We start from the raw sequence: 13,840 nt of genomic DNA, 5'->3' as shown, positions 1-13,840 counted from the left end.
TGGCTTATAAACAGCCTCCTTATAACCAGCCTGTTTATGAACGGCCTGTTTATGAACAGCCTGCCCCTGAACGGCCTGTTTATGAACAACCTTCCCCCGAACAGCCTGTTTCTGAACGGCCTGTTTATGAACATCCCTCCTCTCAACGGCTTGTTTATGAACGGCCTGCTTATGAACAGCCTGCTTTTTAACAGCCTCGCCCCCCCCGGAAACACCGTGCCCCTGACCAGCCTGTTTAGGAACAGCCTGCCCCTGAACAGCCTGTTTCTGAACGGCTGGGCCTCCTCAGCCCTGAATCATCTACAACCCACAGATTCACTTCCTTAATGTGAATCACACGTGCGTGTTCTCTCTCCACGTCGACGCACTGACGGTCGCCGCTGCTGGTTCACACTGAACATGATGCCAGATGTTGGAGCTGTGCGGGTTGTGGTGCTGTGGTTTCACCTCTGTTACCGGTGACGGTGATGTTGATGGCGTTGCTGCTCTCTCTCTCTCTAGATTCACACCAGTACACTCCGCTGTCCGACGGCTTGACCGTCTTCATGTCGCAGGTGGAGGACATCTGGCTGCCCCAGTCCGACCCACAGTGGGACAGATTCAACCTGGGAACACATCACCACACAGCTCTTTTACACATGCACAAGGAAACATCTGCATTTTCTGGTATTAAATTTGCTCCTCATGTATAAAACTGCGGTTTGTTTCCCATCAGTGCGCGCTGGGATCCGGGGGTCGTCCTACAGTTGCACATTGAAAACTTTTCTCTTTGCTGACAATTTTCCCTGATTACTAGTTTTCATTTGTGAGACGAGGAACCAGATGTTCAGCGCTGGCGGTCAGACAGTAGAGCAGATATATGACGGCACAGCCTGATGCTCGTTGTGCACTGACCCAGTATAAAAGTAGGTCGAGCACTCGGTGACGTCCCCCGTTGATTTTCTGAAGCTCACATCTGGCCGTCACCACATCGGTAGCACGTCACTCTGCGTAACGTCATGACGTGGCCTTTAGTTGTGGGACTGCATTCGTTTTGGCTGACGCAGAATTTTCTACTTGAGATTTCAAAGCTAGAGATAAAATATTTAGAGCAGTGTAAAGTTCATTATTGATGAACTTCAGAAAAGTGACAGAGAATTTGAGAGGAGCAAAATTTTAAATCTACTATAAAACCCAAAAATCTGTTTACCAAAATGTTTAATCTACTACAGAACAACAGGTTTGAGCCAGTAAAACACTTGGTGGGTTTGACCTCCCCACATGAAGGCTGCATCACATCTACGCACTGCAGGACGGAAGCTGACGTGACTGGACAGTGACTGTCAAACCAAAATGGACAGTAGGTTGGATTTGTTAGTGTGTGAAAAGCGCTGGTGAACTGACCCTGTTGTGGTGTATCTCCACACCGTCCACGGATCAGAGCTGGAGTGCTGACAGCTCAGGGAGACCTGGTCGTACTCGAAATACTGAGACCTGCTGGGACTGACCACGATGGAGGCTGAGAGACAGAGAGGGACAGGTCTGTTAGAGCATCTGGACCGACAGCGCTAAGGTTCAAGGTTTATCTGCCACAAGACAAAGACTGGCAGAGCTCGCACTGCTCTGAAACACGACTGTAATGATCTGTAGATTGAACGTGTCCATACAAGTTTCTCAGTTTGGTTTGTCAGTTTAACCACCTGCTGGCACAAAGACCAAAGATAAAAACTGGTCTCTAACGTCAGACTAAGACGTGGTTTTGTCCTGAGGACACAAAATGACTAAGTTGGCCGTCACTACTCAACATAAAGCCCCTCGATGTCCTTTATCACTGTGCTTTGTGTTTGATTACAGCAGATAAATACCGCGCTCGTCGCTGTGCACTATATGAAGCAGTAGCTGGTCCCAGACTCTAGATCACTTTTCTGTAGAAATCTGCCTCAGGATCTCACTTTGCTTCTCAGAGTAAACCACAGCTTTGCGTTCCCCTCATCTAAATACTGAACGTAGGCTGCCTCACACTGCCTGATCCCTCTATAACGAACAACAAGGGACTTAAACAGAATGTGTCGTCGACGGGTCCATTTTACACTTCACATCGATCCAGTGATGTCTCTGGTTTCTGTTCTGGTGCTGTTTGTTTTCTGTTGCACAACGTCCTCAATCTCAGTGAGAATTCCTGATTAAAGGTTTTATCTTATGACACGTGTCCAGATCTGATGCCCTTATTAGCAGGACGTCGGTTATCAGGCCTCCTGAAGATCTGAAGTGAAATCTGTCAGGTCTGTTTGATATCGTGTTGAGACCCAGACGCTTGTGCTTTAACTACTTGGTAAACCATCAGTGGCCTCTGGTGAGAAGGTCTGACGTCTTGTTGACCACCCACCACAGCCGCCTTCCTCTGGAGGAGGACGGCTGTGAGAAGCATCCATAGATGAACGGGAAGAGGTGATGACAAGCTGCAAACACACAGTTCAACAAAGGTCTTTGATTCTAGAGAGCACAGTAAAAATCTAAATCGCCACCCAAGCCCGCTCCTAAAACGGTTGTCAAAGTAAGAACGAACAACAAACCCACACGAGACTTGAAACTTACCACGGCCGTGTGCAGACGTCCGGTAGATCAGCCACCCTGAAACAACAGTCAGTCAGAGCTCTGACTGTCTGAAGCACACACAGATTCATAAACTAACTAAAATACATTTGTCTAAGTGTTGACCTGAGTTACTGTTTCTGATGAGAAGAACTGGTTTTGTCTACTTACAGAGGAAAAGCAGCGCTGCCTTCATGGTGTCTGCAGAGTTTTACTGACTGCTTCACAGCTAATGTAGTGAGTGCATCCTCTTAAACCACAACGAGGGAGGAGGGGTGTGCATTCAGCAGCCTGAGTACACAACACGTTCGTATGCCTTGTTCATTTATTAGCAGGTATCTAGCTGCAGTTTTCAGCTGGCTGTCATCTTTCACCCACCTCTTGCTTCCTTCATATGAATCTGGAAACAGGAAAACAAAGCTCGCCTCGTGTTTTGGCGCCCAGTCGTGAAATAAAGCTGCACAAAGCAGCTTCAGTAAAGATCAGACGAGCTGAGGTTTCAGTTCCTTTGTACTGTAGTTTCCAAGAATGCACTTCAGTTTTTCCAAGCCCCGCGTCGCCCTGTAGTTGCACGTCTGTGGTTTGAGAAAGCCTCTTCATCTGTGAAGGTCGGCAGCTGCTCGGCTGGGAGGGCCTGGTCCAACGACACCACAGTACTGTGTTATATATGCATTTTGTCCTAGTTCTCATTTTCAAAGGTTACTTAGTCTTTTCTCATTCACACATGCTTGTTGTCCTCAACTAGTGAGGGCTCCCGGCCTCTGCAGTATTTTAAGTCACTGGCTGTGTTTCAGCAGGTACAGGAAGTGAGAAGGGAAGTAAGTGTTGTACAAAAGCCTGAACCAGCAGCCGACCTGTGTCAGGCTGAGTGAGCCTCAGTTTTCAGTACTGGTTTGTAAATCTGAGGGGGTGAAGCTGAGCTTCGGTCAGTGTGCACCTTTAGGCTGCCGGGGTTATTTCCTGGTGGTAATGTTGGTGTTTGCCCTTTAAACATCCTGTTCAACTCTGTGTTTAGAAAATGGCTGCAGTGAGACGTGGGGTGTGAAGAGGGCAGAGGCTGAGGTCGGCTGCTCCAGTGAAACAGGAAATGCTCAGTTTCTGACAAAACCAAAGGTCGATTTGTTTGGTGATAGCATATGATGTATAAAATGAGAGTTCACCACCCTCACAGGTTACTTTAAAGTCTACTCTTCACTATTTGTTTTGTACTTCAGTACTGTGAACCTCCTGTGTGTGAACCTGCTCTTTGAAAGCAGTCAAGGTTTTGTACTGAGCCAAGGACCAGAACCTTTCATATGGTGTCAGAACTGCTCCACGACCATCATGTTTAACTTCACACCAGACCTGAGTTCATCATGCAGCTCCTACTGTGTGTAGCTACAACTGTTGCATCATACTGTGTCATGCTGAGTTACAGTTTCATCAACAGCCCTGGTAGTACACCCAGTACGTTACATATACTGTGTATATGGGGCACCTCGGGTCCTCGACCAGAGGCCTGGCAGTTTGAGCACTGCAGTCCCCTGGACAGAGAGCTGATGTTGTTCCTGGGATCTGTTGGATCTGTTTAGGAGTCACAGAGGTACCAGGGCCTCAAAGAGGAACTGGAGAGGGTGTGGAAGGCCAAAGTGGTCCCAGTGCTGGCAGGAGCACTTGGAGCTGTGGCTCCTAAACTGGAAGAGCAGCTCCAATAGATCCCAGGAACATCATCAGAGCTTTCTGCAGTGCTACGTGCCTGTGGTAGAGGAAGACGTGCACACCGCCCATAGGAGGAGGGAGAAGGGAATGATAGATTTGACTTCCAGTGTCCCTATTAAACAAGTTACAGGCCAACAACGGCCCAGTTACTCTGTTGGTCTAAAGGTACAAAGACGTTCATAGTTAAATGATGAGGCCACTTTGTTACTGACTGAGCTTTTATTGAGCGTCACATCATGTGAATGTTGTTGTAAATACACATTTACATCCAAGTGTCCAGTGAGAAAACTCACTTGGGGTTAAATTATACAGAAGTGCATAAAGAGAAAACGTATGGACGCCTCATGTCCTACGTCACCAACAAGAGAAGACCTCACTTAGAAGCAGATGAACAGCAGGGGTCACTAGAGGCATTTGGTGAACAATGTTCGTATATTAACAATTTAGTTAAACCCGATATCTTTCTTTATACATTTGATCCACTGAGCTTAGCCTGGTTTGACCCACTTAAATTTGGAACTGAGCTTCTAACGTCGTCCAATCAAGCAACACAGTCATTAATCTTCGCGTCACGTACAGCAGAGTGAACAGTCTATAGCTGAATGTTCACGTAACGACAGTAGCTAGTAAAAAGCTAGCGTTAAGATGTGAGAAATGCAGTTAAATGTTTTACAGCTACATTTAGTTTAACACCTATGTGGCACGTGTACTTTCCTTCAGCTTGTCCAATCAGAGGCCTCAGAGCTGGCTCTCAAAGACCACGCAGTCCTTTTCTTTACGGATCCCGTTACTGCTTGGAGTCGTGGCATCGCCCTCAGTTTCATCTGCTGTAGATTAAAAAAAGATTAACCATATGAGCTATTTCTTACAAATCTGAAGAACCAAACATGACTTTTATAAATCGACCAGATCACATGGAAAAATAAATGTGTAAATGTGTGTACATACTGACCTTTGACCTGTTGGGCCAGGAGGCGTGGCCCTGCCAGGCCGATACCCAGCGCTCCGACGGGAGCCGTCGTTAGGATGGCTAAGACGGCTAACGTTAGCACATCTAAACCAAACTTTATTAAGGCATCGTCCCCTTCCTCCCTTGCCATGTCCAACGCCTTCGAGCCGATAGCAGCCTGACCCGTGCACAAATACATGAACACGTTAGAAGGGCACATTTAATATCCACATATACACATGAACACGTTAGAAGGGCACATTTAAAATCCACATATTTCAAATGAGCGAGGCCACTGGAACCGACACAAGGTCACTGAGGAGGGTCCAGGGGATCTTCAGAGGTTATAATCATGGTCCTGGTCCTTTGGATTGTGACATTAAAACAATCCAGTCGTTGGTCTTTGAGGGTTTCAATGCTAACTAAGAAGGGTAGTCCACTGGGTCAATTTAGCCCTCATTAAAGGGCTAAAGAAGAGATTTAGGGGTCATTGAGGTGGTTCTAAGGACTGGTCCTTTGAGGTTTCTGTAGTTATTGAGATTTCAGTAGATGTAGCTGGGTCTAGTGATCACTGAGGAAGATGTAGAGACCCTTTGTTTACAGGTGGTTATAGGAGGTTTAAGTGGTCTGATGTGGTTCTGATGGTTAGGTCCTAATTTTGACTGAAGATGTTTTAAGAGTTTTCTTTCTCATCTAAGCTTCTCGTAGTCAGTGACCAGGTTTTATTGGTGCTTACTGAGATTCTAACGAAGTTGTTCTGTGGAGTTCTGAGCTTAGGGGGTTTCTGTGGTCACTGAAGTGGTCTTAGGAATCCAGTGGTTCTCTTGGTCCTTTAGGAGACTATAGTTGTGACGTAAAGGATCCAGTGGTTCTCTTGGTCCTTTAGGACACTATAGTTGTGACGTACATCAGTGCGTACGTTTACTGCACTCATGGAACACATGTAGGTGACTGACAAGGTTTTAGGGGGGTCCTCAGATTTCCTTCACCACTGAGGAGGGTGGAGGGATCCACTATAATAATCTAGATTTAGGACATTCTGGGTGTTTTAGAGATCATTTAGGGGGTTCTCGTATAGTCACCGATGAGGTTTTAGGAGTACTGTAAGCTGTGGTGTGCTCACCAACCTGTACGGTTGCTTTAGGTAGCCAGGCCACGGCAATGAAGAGCTTCTCCTTCAGGTTGAATCCTCCAAAATGAACCAGCAGGAAGGTAACGAGCAGACGGATCAGTAGGCCAAGACTGAGACAGGCCAGACCCAGACCTGGGCAGATGGAGAAATCAACAGACTGTAAAATGTTTAAAGCTTAAGAACCTGTGACCTGTGGTGGACTTTCAGCTGCTCTTGCACCAGGTTAAAATGGGACCAGGTGGGGCCAGACCCAGATGAGACTGTTAATTTTGGTTCTTACCCACGGTTCTGGGGTTGAGGGCCATTATGGTGATTTCTGCTCCGATCAGACCAAACAGGAGAGGCTGGAACACATCCCATGCCTGACCCACCATGGCTGCCACTGGAGCCTGGACATTAGGATACATACCTCTGGGTTTAACAGATTCAGTGGTCTGAACAGTTCAGACCTGCTGAAGTCAGGTGTGTGATCCAGATTAGACTGATTCTGATTGGTACCTTGTCAGTTTTCCATCCCAGAGCAGCCAGGAAGGCCAACACCAGCGTGCAGAGGCCACCAGCTCCGGCAAAACCAATAACATGACTGAAGAAGATGGAGAATGTGGACAGACCCAACAACATAAGAGTCCTCCTCAACACCAGGTCCTCCTGAAGAGGGGAAGGCAGGAATGAAGAAAGTGTAAAACCATGTGAGAAAACAAAACATTTGAGCTGGTAAATCTAAAACACTGCCAAACCTGGTCTTTGCTGGGGAAGCAGCACAAGAACAGGCCCAGGATCAGCCCAGCTACGACCCCTCCCACCACCTCCAGCAGACCTTTCAGTATGTTCATCCACGTGGAACCTGCAGGACCAACAGCATATAGGAGGGACTGATCCAGTTTCTGTGGCCCTGATACTAATCCGATTAATTTAATTTATATTTTGTTTTTAGAATTGCCTTTATTTGTAATTTATTTTATATTTACACTTTCTATTGTTTGGCATTGAAACGTGTTTCCTTACTGTGCATGTGACAGTAAACACACTGACACTTTGAGTAAATGGTCATTAAATATCTGACACTGTTTTTCAGGAGTTCCCTGGTCCAAATCCTGGACCAGGTCCTGGTTCCAAAATATTTAATTTATGATCTTAAATTATGGATTATGACTAAAAGAATAACGGAGCTGGACAACCGACTGTCAGAACTACAGACCATCACAGGACAGCTACTAACTACTACTTCGTACAGTATCAGTACATGAACACACAGTTGGTGTCACCAGTCGGGTTCAGATCCATTTAAAAACTCTGCACTAACAAAAAGTACATGTACAGTCCATGTATCCAACCCTCAGTAAAATACAGAAGGTCAAAACTACAAACACTTTAAGAAGAACTGCCACGTTCACCAGGTCTGATGTGACGGATCACGTGTTTTACTGAGTGTCATCTCCACAGAGGATGAAGGAGAACATCTGACCTGTAGAGAAGGCGATTCCCAGGCAGGTAGAGAATCCTGTTATGGCCAGAATGTCATCGAAGCTCCCAGCAGCCATCAGCAGCGTGGGGATTCCCTGAACAGCCCAGGACGTTAGGAGAACATGATACGATCACTAGAACATTACAGAACCAAAATATCTTCTTGGTTCCCTACCGGTGATTCCTGTGGCCCCTTGAGGTTCAGCTCATCTCTACATTAAAGCCCATCTGCCCTCGGTGGCCCCAGTCATAACAGCTAGGACCAGTCCTCTGCTGCTACTGGTCCTCCATCCCTACAAACTGGTTCAGACCCAACAATCTAAATAACTACTGTTTCTAACCTTCCCAACCTCTGAGCCAGTTCTATCAGCCTACGTGTTTACACTGGCCTCCCCTGCTCCCCCTGGTGGCAGAGCGCTGCATCACCTGTGATCGGTCCAGTGTGATGAGTTACCTTCTCCACTCCGTATCCTTCTCTCTGCAGGAGGAGCATCGAAGGCACGACGACTGCCGGAGACACTGCGGCCAGGACAAAACTGCACGCACACACACACACACACACACACACACACACACACACACACACACACACACACACACACACAGGCACAGTGTTCAGACGTAAATAACCACATGTATCTGTAACGATGTGCAGGTGTCTGCAGCTGGAAGGCTGGTGTTACCCCAGGACAAATCCCCAGACCCAAGGCAGACCCAGCAGGAAGTGAGAAACCACAGCCACAACGCAGGCCTCCACCACGCAGGGGCCGACAGCAACACGCACGCACACCGCTTTGAGACGACGCAACGCCTACACACACACACACACACACACAAGCCTAAGTACATCAGCACAGTCATTAGGTGTGTACAGGACATGTGAGTGTGTCTGTACCAGGGGGTCGAGGCCCAGCCCGGCTCTGGTCAGGATGATTGACAGGGCGACGTTCCTCATCGCTGCAGACCAGTGAGTGTCGATGAAGATGGCGTCAGTTACGTAGGGAACGTTACGCAACACTAGACCTGCCAGCAGCATGCCTACACACACACACACAGCGATACATTAAGAAGAAACAAGAGAACGCACAACAAGAGGAAATAAGACTAGTGCAGATTAAATTTGACTGAATTGTAACAACAGCCCAGGATCTGACTGGTTGAAGACCAGTGAATTAAACTGGTTTAAGATGGACAAGGTGACATTAGACTGGATTATCTGACTCGACTGGTTTAGGCTGGACTAAAGTAGAGCGGGTTAGACAAGACATTAATTTAAAATAATCCCTTTTCTCTGGGCTTTGTTCAGACATTATGTGAAACAGCAGGCAGATTCCTGGGAAGAGGGGCAGGTCTGAAAGGACCTCTAGACTGGATTAGACCAGACTACTGGACTAAACCACACCAATAAGGTTAGATTATACAAGATCAGGTTCACAGTGAGACTGGAACAGGTCTGGGTGAGACCAGACCAGACCAGAGGAGAAGAAAATGGAGTACGTTAGAACAGATGAATCCAGATTAGGATTATAATACATCAGATTAGGTCATCAGCCGTACCAAGTAGAGGAGGGAAGGGGGGCAGGGTGGGCAGCTGGATCATTCCCACCAGCTTCCCTCCGAGCACCGAGCAGATGAAGAGGATGACGATGCCGAACAGGTTCCCTCCAGGTAAACACTCACTTCCTGTGATGGACCAGACGACCCCGAACAGCAGAGCGAAGAGACACGCTGCGCACACACAGGTTAGCAAACAGGTGGATGGTCAGTACTGAGCCAAGGCTGGGTGAGACATCAACAGGTTATCAGGGAGATTGTCCCAGCACTGTGGGCTGCCCTGTGGCGCCACCTTGAGGTCAAATCTGTGAAATCAATTGTCTCTGGGTCAGAAGTTTACTCTGCTGTTTAGTTTTACTCAGGTGAAACATTTACTGAGGTCTGCTGAGACCTGAGGACGTCTGAACGAGCAGAGGCTGTGGTGTTCCTTACCTTTGGTTATGAGCAGGCTGAAGAGTCCCTGAGGTCGAGGACATCTGACCTTTGACCTGATACAAGGCCAGCAGCAGGAGGATGAGGCCGATGGCGCCATCTACACACAGACACACACATGCTGACACACAGACACACACATGGAGCCTTAACCCTTCCTCTGTGTGTAAATATAATAATGGCTTCACAGTGTTTGTATGTTGAAGTTGTTCATTATTAAAGCGACAGGTCTTCACATCACACCGACCAAACCAACAACAGCTTCAGAGCCCTGGGCTGACTGGCTGACCATCACCACGCACAGACACAGTTAAAGCCCTGAGGAGAATTAACCCAGATAACATCCAGGTCCTCAGGACATGTGGCACCATGGGAACTAAACCCAGAAAGCTCGGTGCCACCGGGAGCCCGATCCGTCAGAGTCCAACGGGTGATGTGTCTGGTTTAAGCAGCTGTCTGGGTGGATTCCACTTCAGATGCGCCACAGGACAAAGTAGACTGAGCGTAAACGAGAGGCCCAGGGGCGGCGCGCGTCTCCGAGTCAGTGTGGATGGACACGTGTGATAGATTGGACGTCTGGTGACGCGGGCCGGTAACAGACCTGCAGGTAAACACTGTGACGACAGTATCGTGGAGACTGTATGTCTCTCCACTGTTTCTACAGTGAGAACAGTCCTTCGTGCATAACCTGCTTTACAGTTGCACACTAAATATATTTGGTCGCGACGGGTCGCGCGCAGTCTGGAGCCCTGGCTCAGCTATTGTTAACGGTGCCAACATGGCAACGATGTACTTCCTGTTGCTCAAGTTACTCCAGAAATGAATAACTGACCAGAATAAAGCGACTAACCTTTACCCTTTGCACCATCAGGCCTTCTCGTGAACAGGCTTCCTGAAACACTGACACTGGTTTGCTCAACACACACCAGCTGGAAACAATAACCTGCTTTACAGTTGCACACTAAATATATTTGGTCGCGACGGAAACCTGAAACACTGACACTGGTTTGCTCACACACACCAGCTGGAAACGAACCGGAGGAAACCAGACCAGTGTAACGCTCAGCTGTCCGCGAACCTTTGGCCTGAATCTGTCAATGTTGTGCTGTTTATCATTTGGATCCTTAGTGGTGAGTTGAACCAACAACACTTTCTGTCGGTAGTTGTTTTGTGCGTGTTGTTGCTGACAGCTCACCTCTGCTGACGCACTGCTGTCCTGTTGGTCATCCGTCCTCCTCCGTGGCAGGATGGCGACCTCTCTCTCCACCTGGACGTCTCTGGCTCCTACCTCCGGAGGCCTCCGCCCGTAACAGTAGCGCTTAGTAGCCTCCTCGTCCATCATCTGAAACACACACTTGTACTTGTGAGGACATGTTTCTGACTTCAGCTATAACCCTGAGACCCAGAGGGACCTTGGGAAAGACCTGTGGAGTGGTGGGACCTCAGCCATCAGCTCCTGCAGACACACCAGCAGCAGGGAGTCTCTGACCACAGCAGCTCGTTTTCCTCTCTCACCGATACCAAACGAGTTTCCCCCAGGAAGTAACTAAATCACAGCCCATAAAATTAAGTCTGACCAGCTTATTACCAAGCTGGAAACTACCCAGAATCCCCTGTAAACAAAGCACATGTCACTTTACGTTTCATTGCCTGCACTATGGACACACTGGGAGTCCACTGTCCCTGGTCTCCATAGACTGGTACCAAGTCCCAGCTCCTCGGAAAACATGAATAACCTGTGAAATAAAACATGGCTGAACATTTTCTACAAAAAGCTCAATTCAACAAACGTGGAAAATAAAGTTTCCAACTAACTATGAATCATTTTCTTGGGTTTTAATTGAAGCATTTCTGCACTTGGTGTGAAACCAGTTTCAGTTCAGACCCTGGTGTTTACACACTCAGGAAACCTCTGGGAACATAGACCTGTTCAAACCCAGTGCCACCGCAGCGTGCACGCAGGAAGGAGGATTTTGAAGTCATTTCAAACTTTGAACAGCACGAACCAACATTATTTACAGTTCTAACAAATCAGATATTGGTCATTAATCTTCTACCTGCTCACAAAGGACGAGTTTACAATCCCAGCTCAGTGAATGACAGCGACAAATCACCACACACACAGTGCGTGTGGTCCGGTCTTACCTTGGCTGGTGCAGATCTGTGACTGGAACAAAGAGGAAACGCCAACTGAACTTAGTCACCGACCAGCTGAGACCAGGGGTGTGTTTGTGTGTCTGCTAGTGTTAATAATAGGTGGTTTAAGCCCTGTTGTGTTTGTCGCTCTGCCAGATGACAGACACACACTGGTTGTAAAGCCTGGCATTATAGGGACACGGGTGGCTTTCACACCGTCAGCGGCCTTAATACCAGGCTGCAGGACGCGCACACGTCTCACTGGCATCCACATAATAGCAGGTGTGTGTCCGCGTGTCGCACATGTGGAGGGTGACAGCAGCGTTTCACCCCAACACCTGACGTTCACACACCTCGGACAGCGCGTCCTGTGGCGTCTCACAGGCTGAACAGTGCCCGTCCTCTGGGAACAACCGGTGGGTCCCGGCTGCCACCTCCCCTCAGCAGCACACACACACACACACGCCGCCACAGATGGTAGAAACGTGCCAACACACATTTAAAGTCAAATCAATGATCATTTTATTCACTGTGATAAATTAACCCCAAACTTTAAATGTCCTAATGTGAAATAACAGTAAATACCTGCTCTAACTCAGGGTGGGCAGGTTATTGGACAAACACCGCCTCAACACTTAAAGACAAACTAAACATTTTGTCTGTTTTATGGTGGTGGGGGATCACATGACATGGTGACCAGTGATGTAATGGCCGAGCCCCTCTCAGACGTGGTGGCCCTGCAGGCTGCCTGGGCCTCCAGACATAAACCAGAAGCTAAAACCTTATTTCTGGAGCAGAGGAAGTGGAAACAGGCTGAAAGTCCAGTGACTAGTCTGCACACACTGAGTCAGACGCACGGGAGAGTGTGCACAGTTTTATTGGTGGGATGCACAGTGATACAAACCAAAGGTCGACTGTACAGAAAACTGAAGCTACAGTCTGTTAATAAAACTTTTAAAACCATGTCAAACAATAACACTTCATCATCATCATCGTCATCGTCGTGATAAAGCTAAACCAGGACATCAAACACAGGGTTCACACACACCAACAGTCCTGTGTGATCAGCATGACGTACAAAAAGCTGTAGAAAAATACTCTTAAAACCAAAAACCATCACGTGGAATGTTCTGGATGTGTCTCACAGCTCAGCATGGAGGACACAGCCGGCAATCTGTTGGACGACTCCTGCTCAGAAACATTTAAATCTAAAGTTTGTAAAAGAAGGACTAAAGCTGGTGCATCTCACAGTTAACATCAGCTAACGTTTAAAGTCAGTGATAAAAGGTGGTAACACCGTTTTAATCCCCCCATTAACCACTCACATGGACAAACACGTCCAGGTTCATAATGTAGTGTCTGTTCTAACGTCTCCTACCAAGACATTTTTAATTATTACTGCTTTTTGTACTATGCTGTCTGTTTATACAGCAGCCTCTACTTATGTGCATCAACAGGAGGAGTTAGAGGTGACAACAAATACATCATTAAACAACAATAGAGAAGGTGAAGGTACATCACACTGTGTTGAATGTTGGGACGGGGACACACCTTCTTGTTTTGTTTGGCTAAATTGTTTAGACCTCACTTTCCTGACAGTGGTAATTCAGAATGGATAACCTCAGCTGACTGTAGCTGACTCCTAGGGGACCCAGAGATCCTGTCGATGGGAGCCACAGACTGAAAAATGACTCTGCACCCTGATCTCAGCTCTCGGTTCGAGAGCTAACGCTAACTAGCAGCTGTCAGAAGATAACACAAACACTGCAGATGATCAAACTGAACAGTAGAGTGGACATTTGGACGTAGTTGAAGCATCTGCTGCTGTATGTAGCTACATGGGGCGGTGTTAACTTATTTAAATTAACTTATAGATGCATGTAGTGTACATCTCTATGATGGTT

At 47.4% G+C, this 13,840-nt stretch overlaps 2 protein-coding genes across 6 annotated transcripts in view; both read right to left on the bottom strand.

Moving 5' to 3' along the window:
- LOC109953080 (basement membrane-specific heparan sulfate proteoglycan core protein-like) overlaps positions 1-3,188 on the bottom strand; it is a 5,897-nt gene extending 2,709 nt beyond the window's left edge. Inside the window, exons 1-5 of one of the 3 annotated variants that reach the window (XM_020588456.1) lie at positions 2,950-3,188; positions 2,743-2,862; positions 2,575-2,610; positions 1,384-1,498; positions 457-605 (exon numbers count right to left, since the gene is read on the bottom strand). In XM_020588456.1, the coding sequence (XP_020444112.1) occupies positions 457-605; positions 1,384-1,498; positions 2,575-2,610; positions 2,743-2,767 (325 nt within the window). In that variant the 5' untranslated portion in view covers positions 2,768-2,862; positions 2,950-3,188. Of the gene's footprint in view, positions 1-447; positions 606-1,383; positions 1,499-2,574; positions 2,611-2,742 lie in introns of all 3 variants that reach the window. The other 2 variants (XM_020588454.1, XM_020588455.1) reach the window with 2 other exon arrangements.
- Positions 3,189-4,470: 1,282 nt separating this feature from the next.
- LOC109953075 (mitochondrial sodium/hydrogen exchanger 9B2) lies at positions 4,471-12,615 on the bottom strand. 3 transcript variants are annotated; one of them, XM_020588448.1, is made up of 14 exons: positions 12,522-12,615; positions 10,996-11,142; positions 9,801-9,900; positions 9,372-9,542; positions 8,710-8,852; positions 8,498-8,625; positions 8,269-8,350; positions 7,816-7,909; positions 7,088-7,194; positions 6,849-6,998; positions 6,631-6,739; positions 6,346-6,482; positions 5,222-5,396; positions 4,471-5,096 (listed from the first exon to the last, which is right to left on the bottom strand). In XM_020588448.1, the coding sequence occupies exons 2-14, from the start codon at positions 11,140-11,142 to the stop codon at positions 5,008-5,010; spliced, it is 1,632 nt and encodes a 543-aa protein (XP_020444104.1). In that variant the 5' UTR covers positions 12,522-12,615; the 3' UTR covers positions 4,471-5,007. The 3 variants fall into 3 exon arrangements, with proteins under 3 accessions (XP_020444104.1, XP_020444103.1, XP_020444105.1); XM_020588447.1 differs by lacking the exon at positions 12,522-12,615 and adding an exon at positions 11,946-12,394; XM_020588449.1 differs by lacking the exon at positions 12,522-12,615 and adding an exon at positions 12,290-12,394.
- Between the last annotated feature and the right edge of the window lie 1,225 nt (positions 12,616-13,840).

The sequence above is a fragment of the Monopterus albus genome, unplaced genomic scaffold (genome assembly GCF_001952655.1).
Source record: "Monopterus albus unplaced genomic scaffold, M_albus_1.0 scaffold541.1, whole genome shotgun sequence".
NCBI classification, from domain to species: Eukaryota; Metazoa; Chordata; class Actinopteri; order Synbranchiformes; family Synbranchidae; genus Monopterus; species Monopterus albus.
This window is presented reverse-complemented; position numbering and strand designations above follow the sequence as displayed.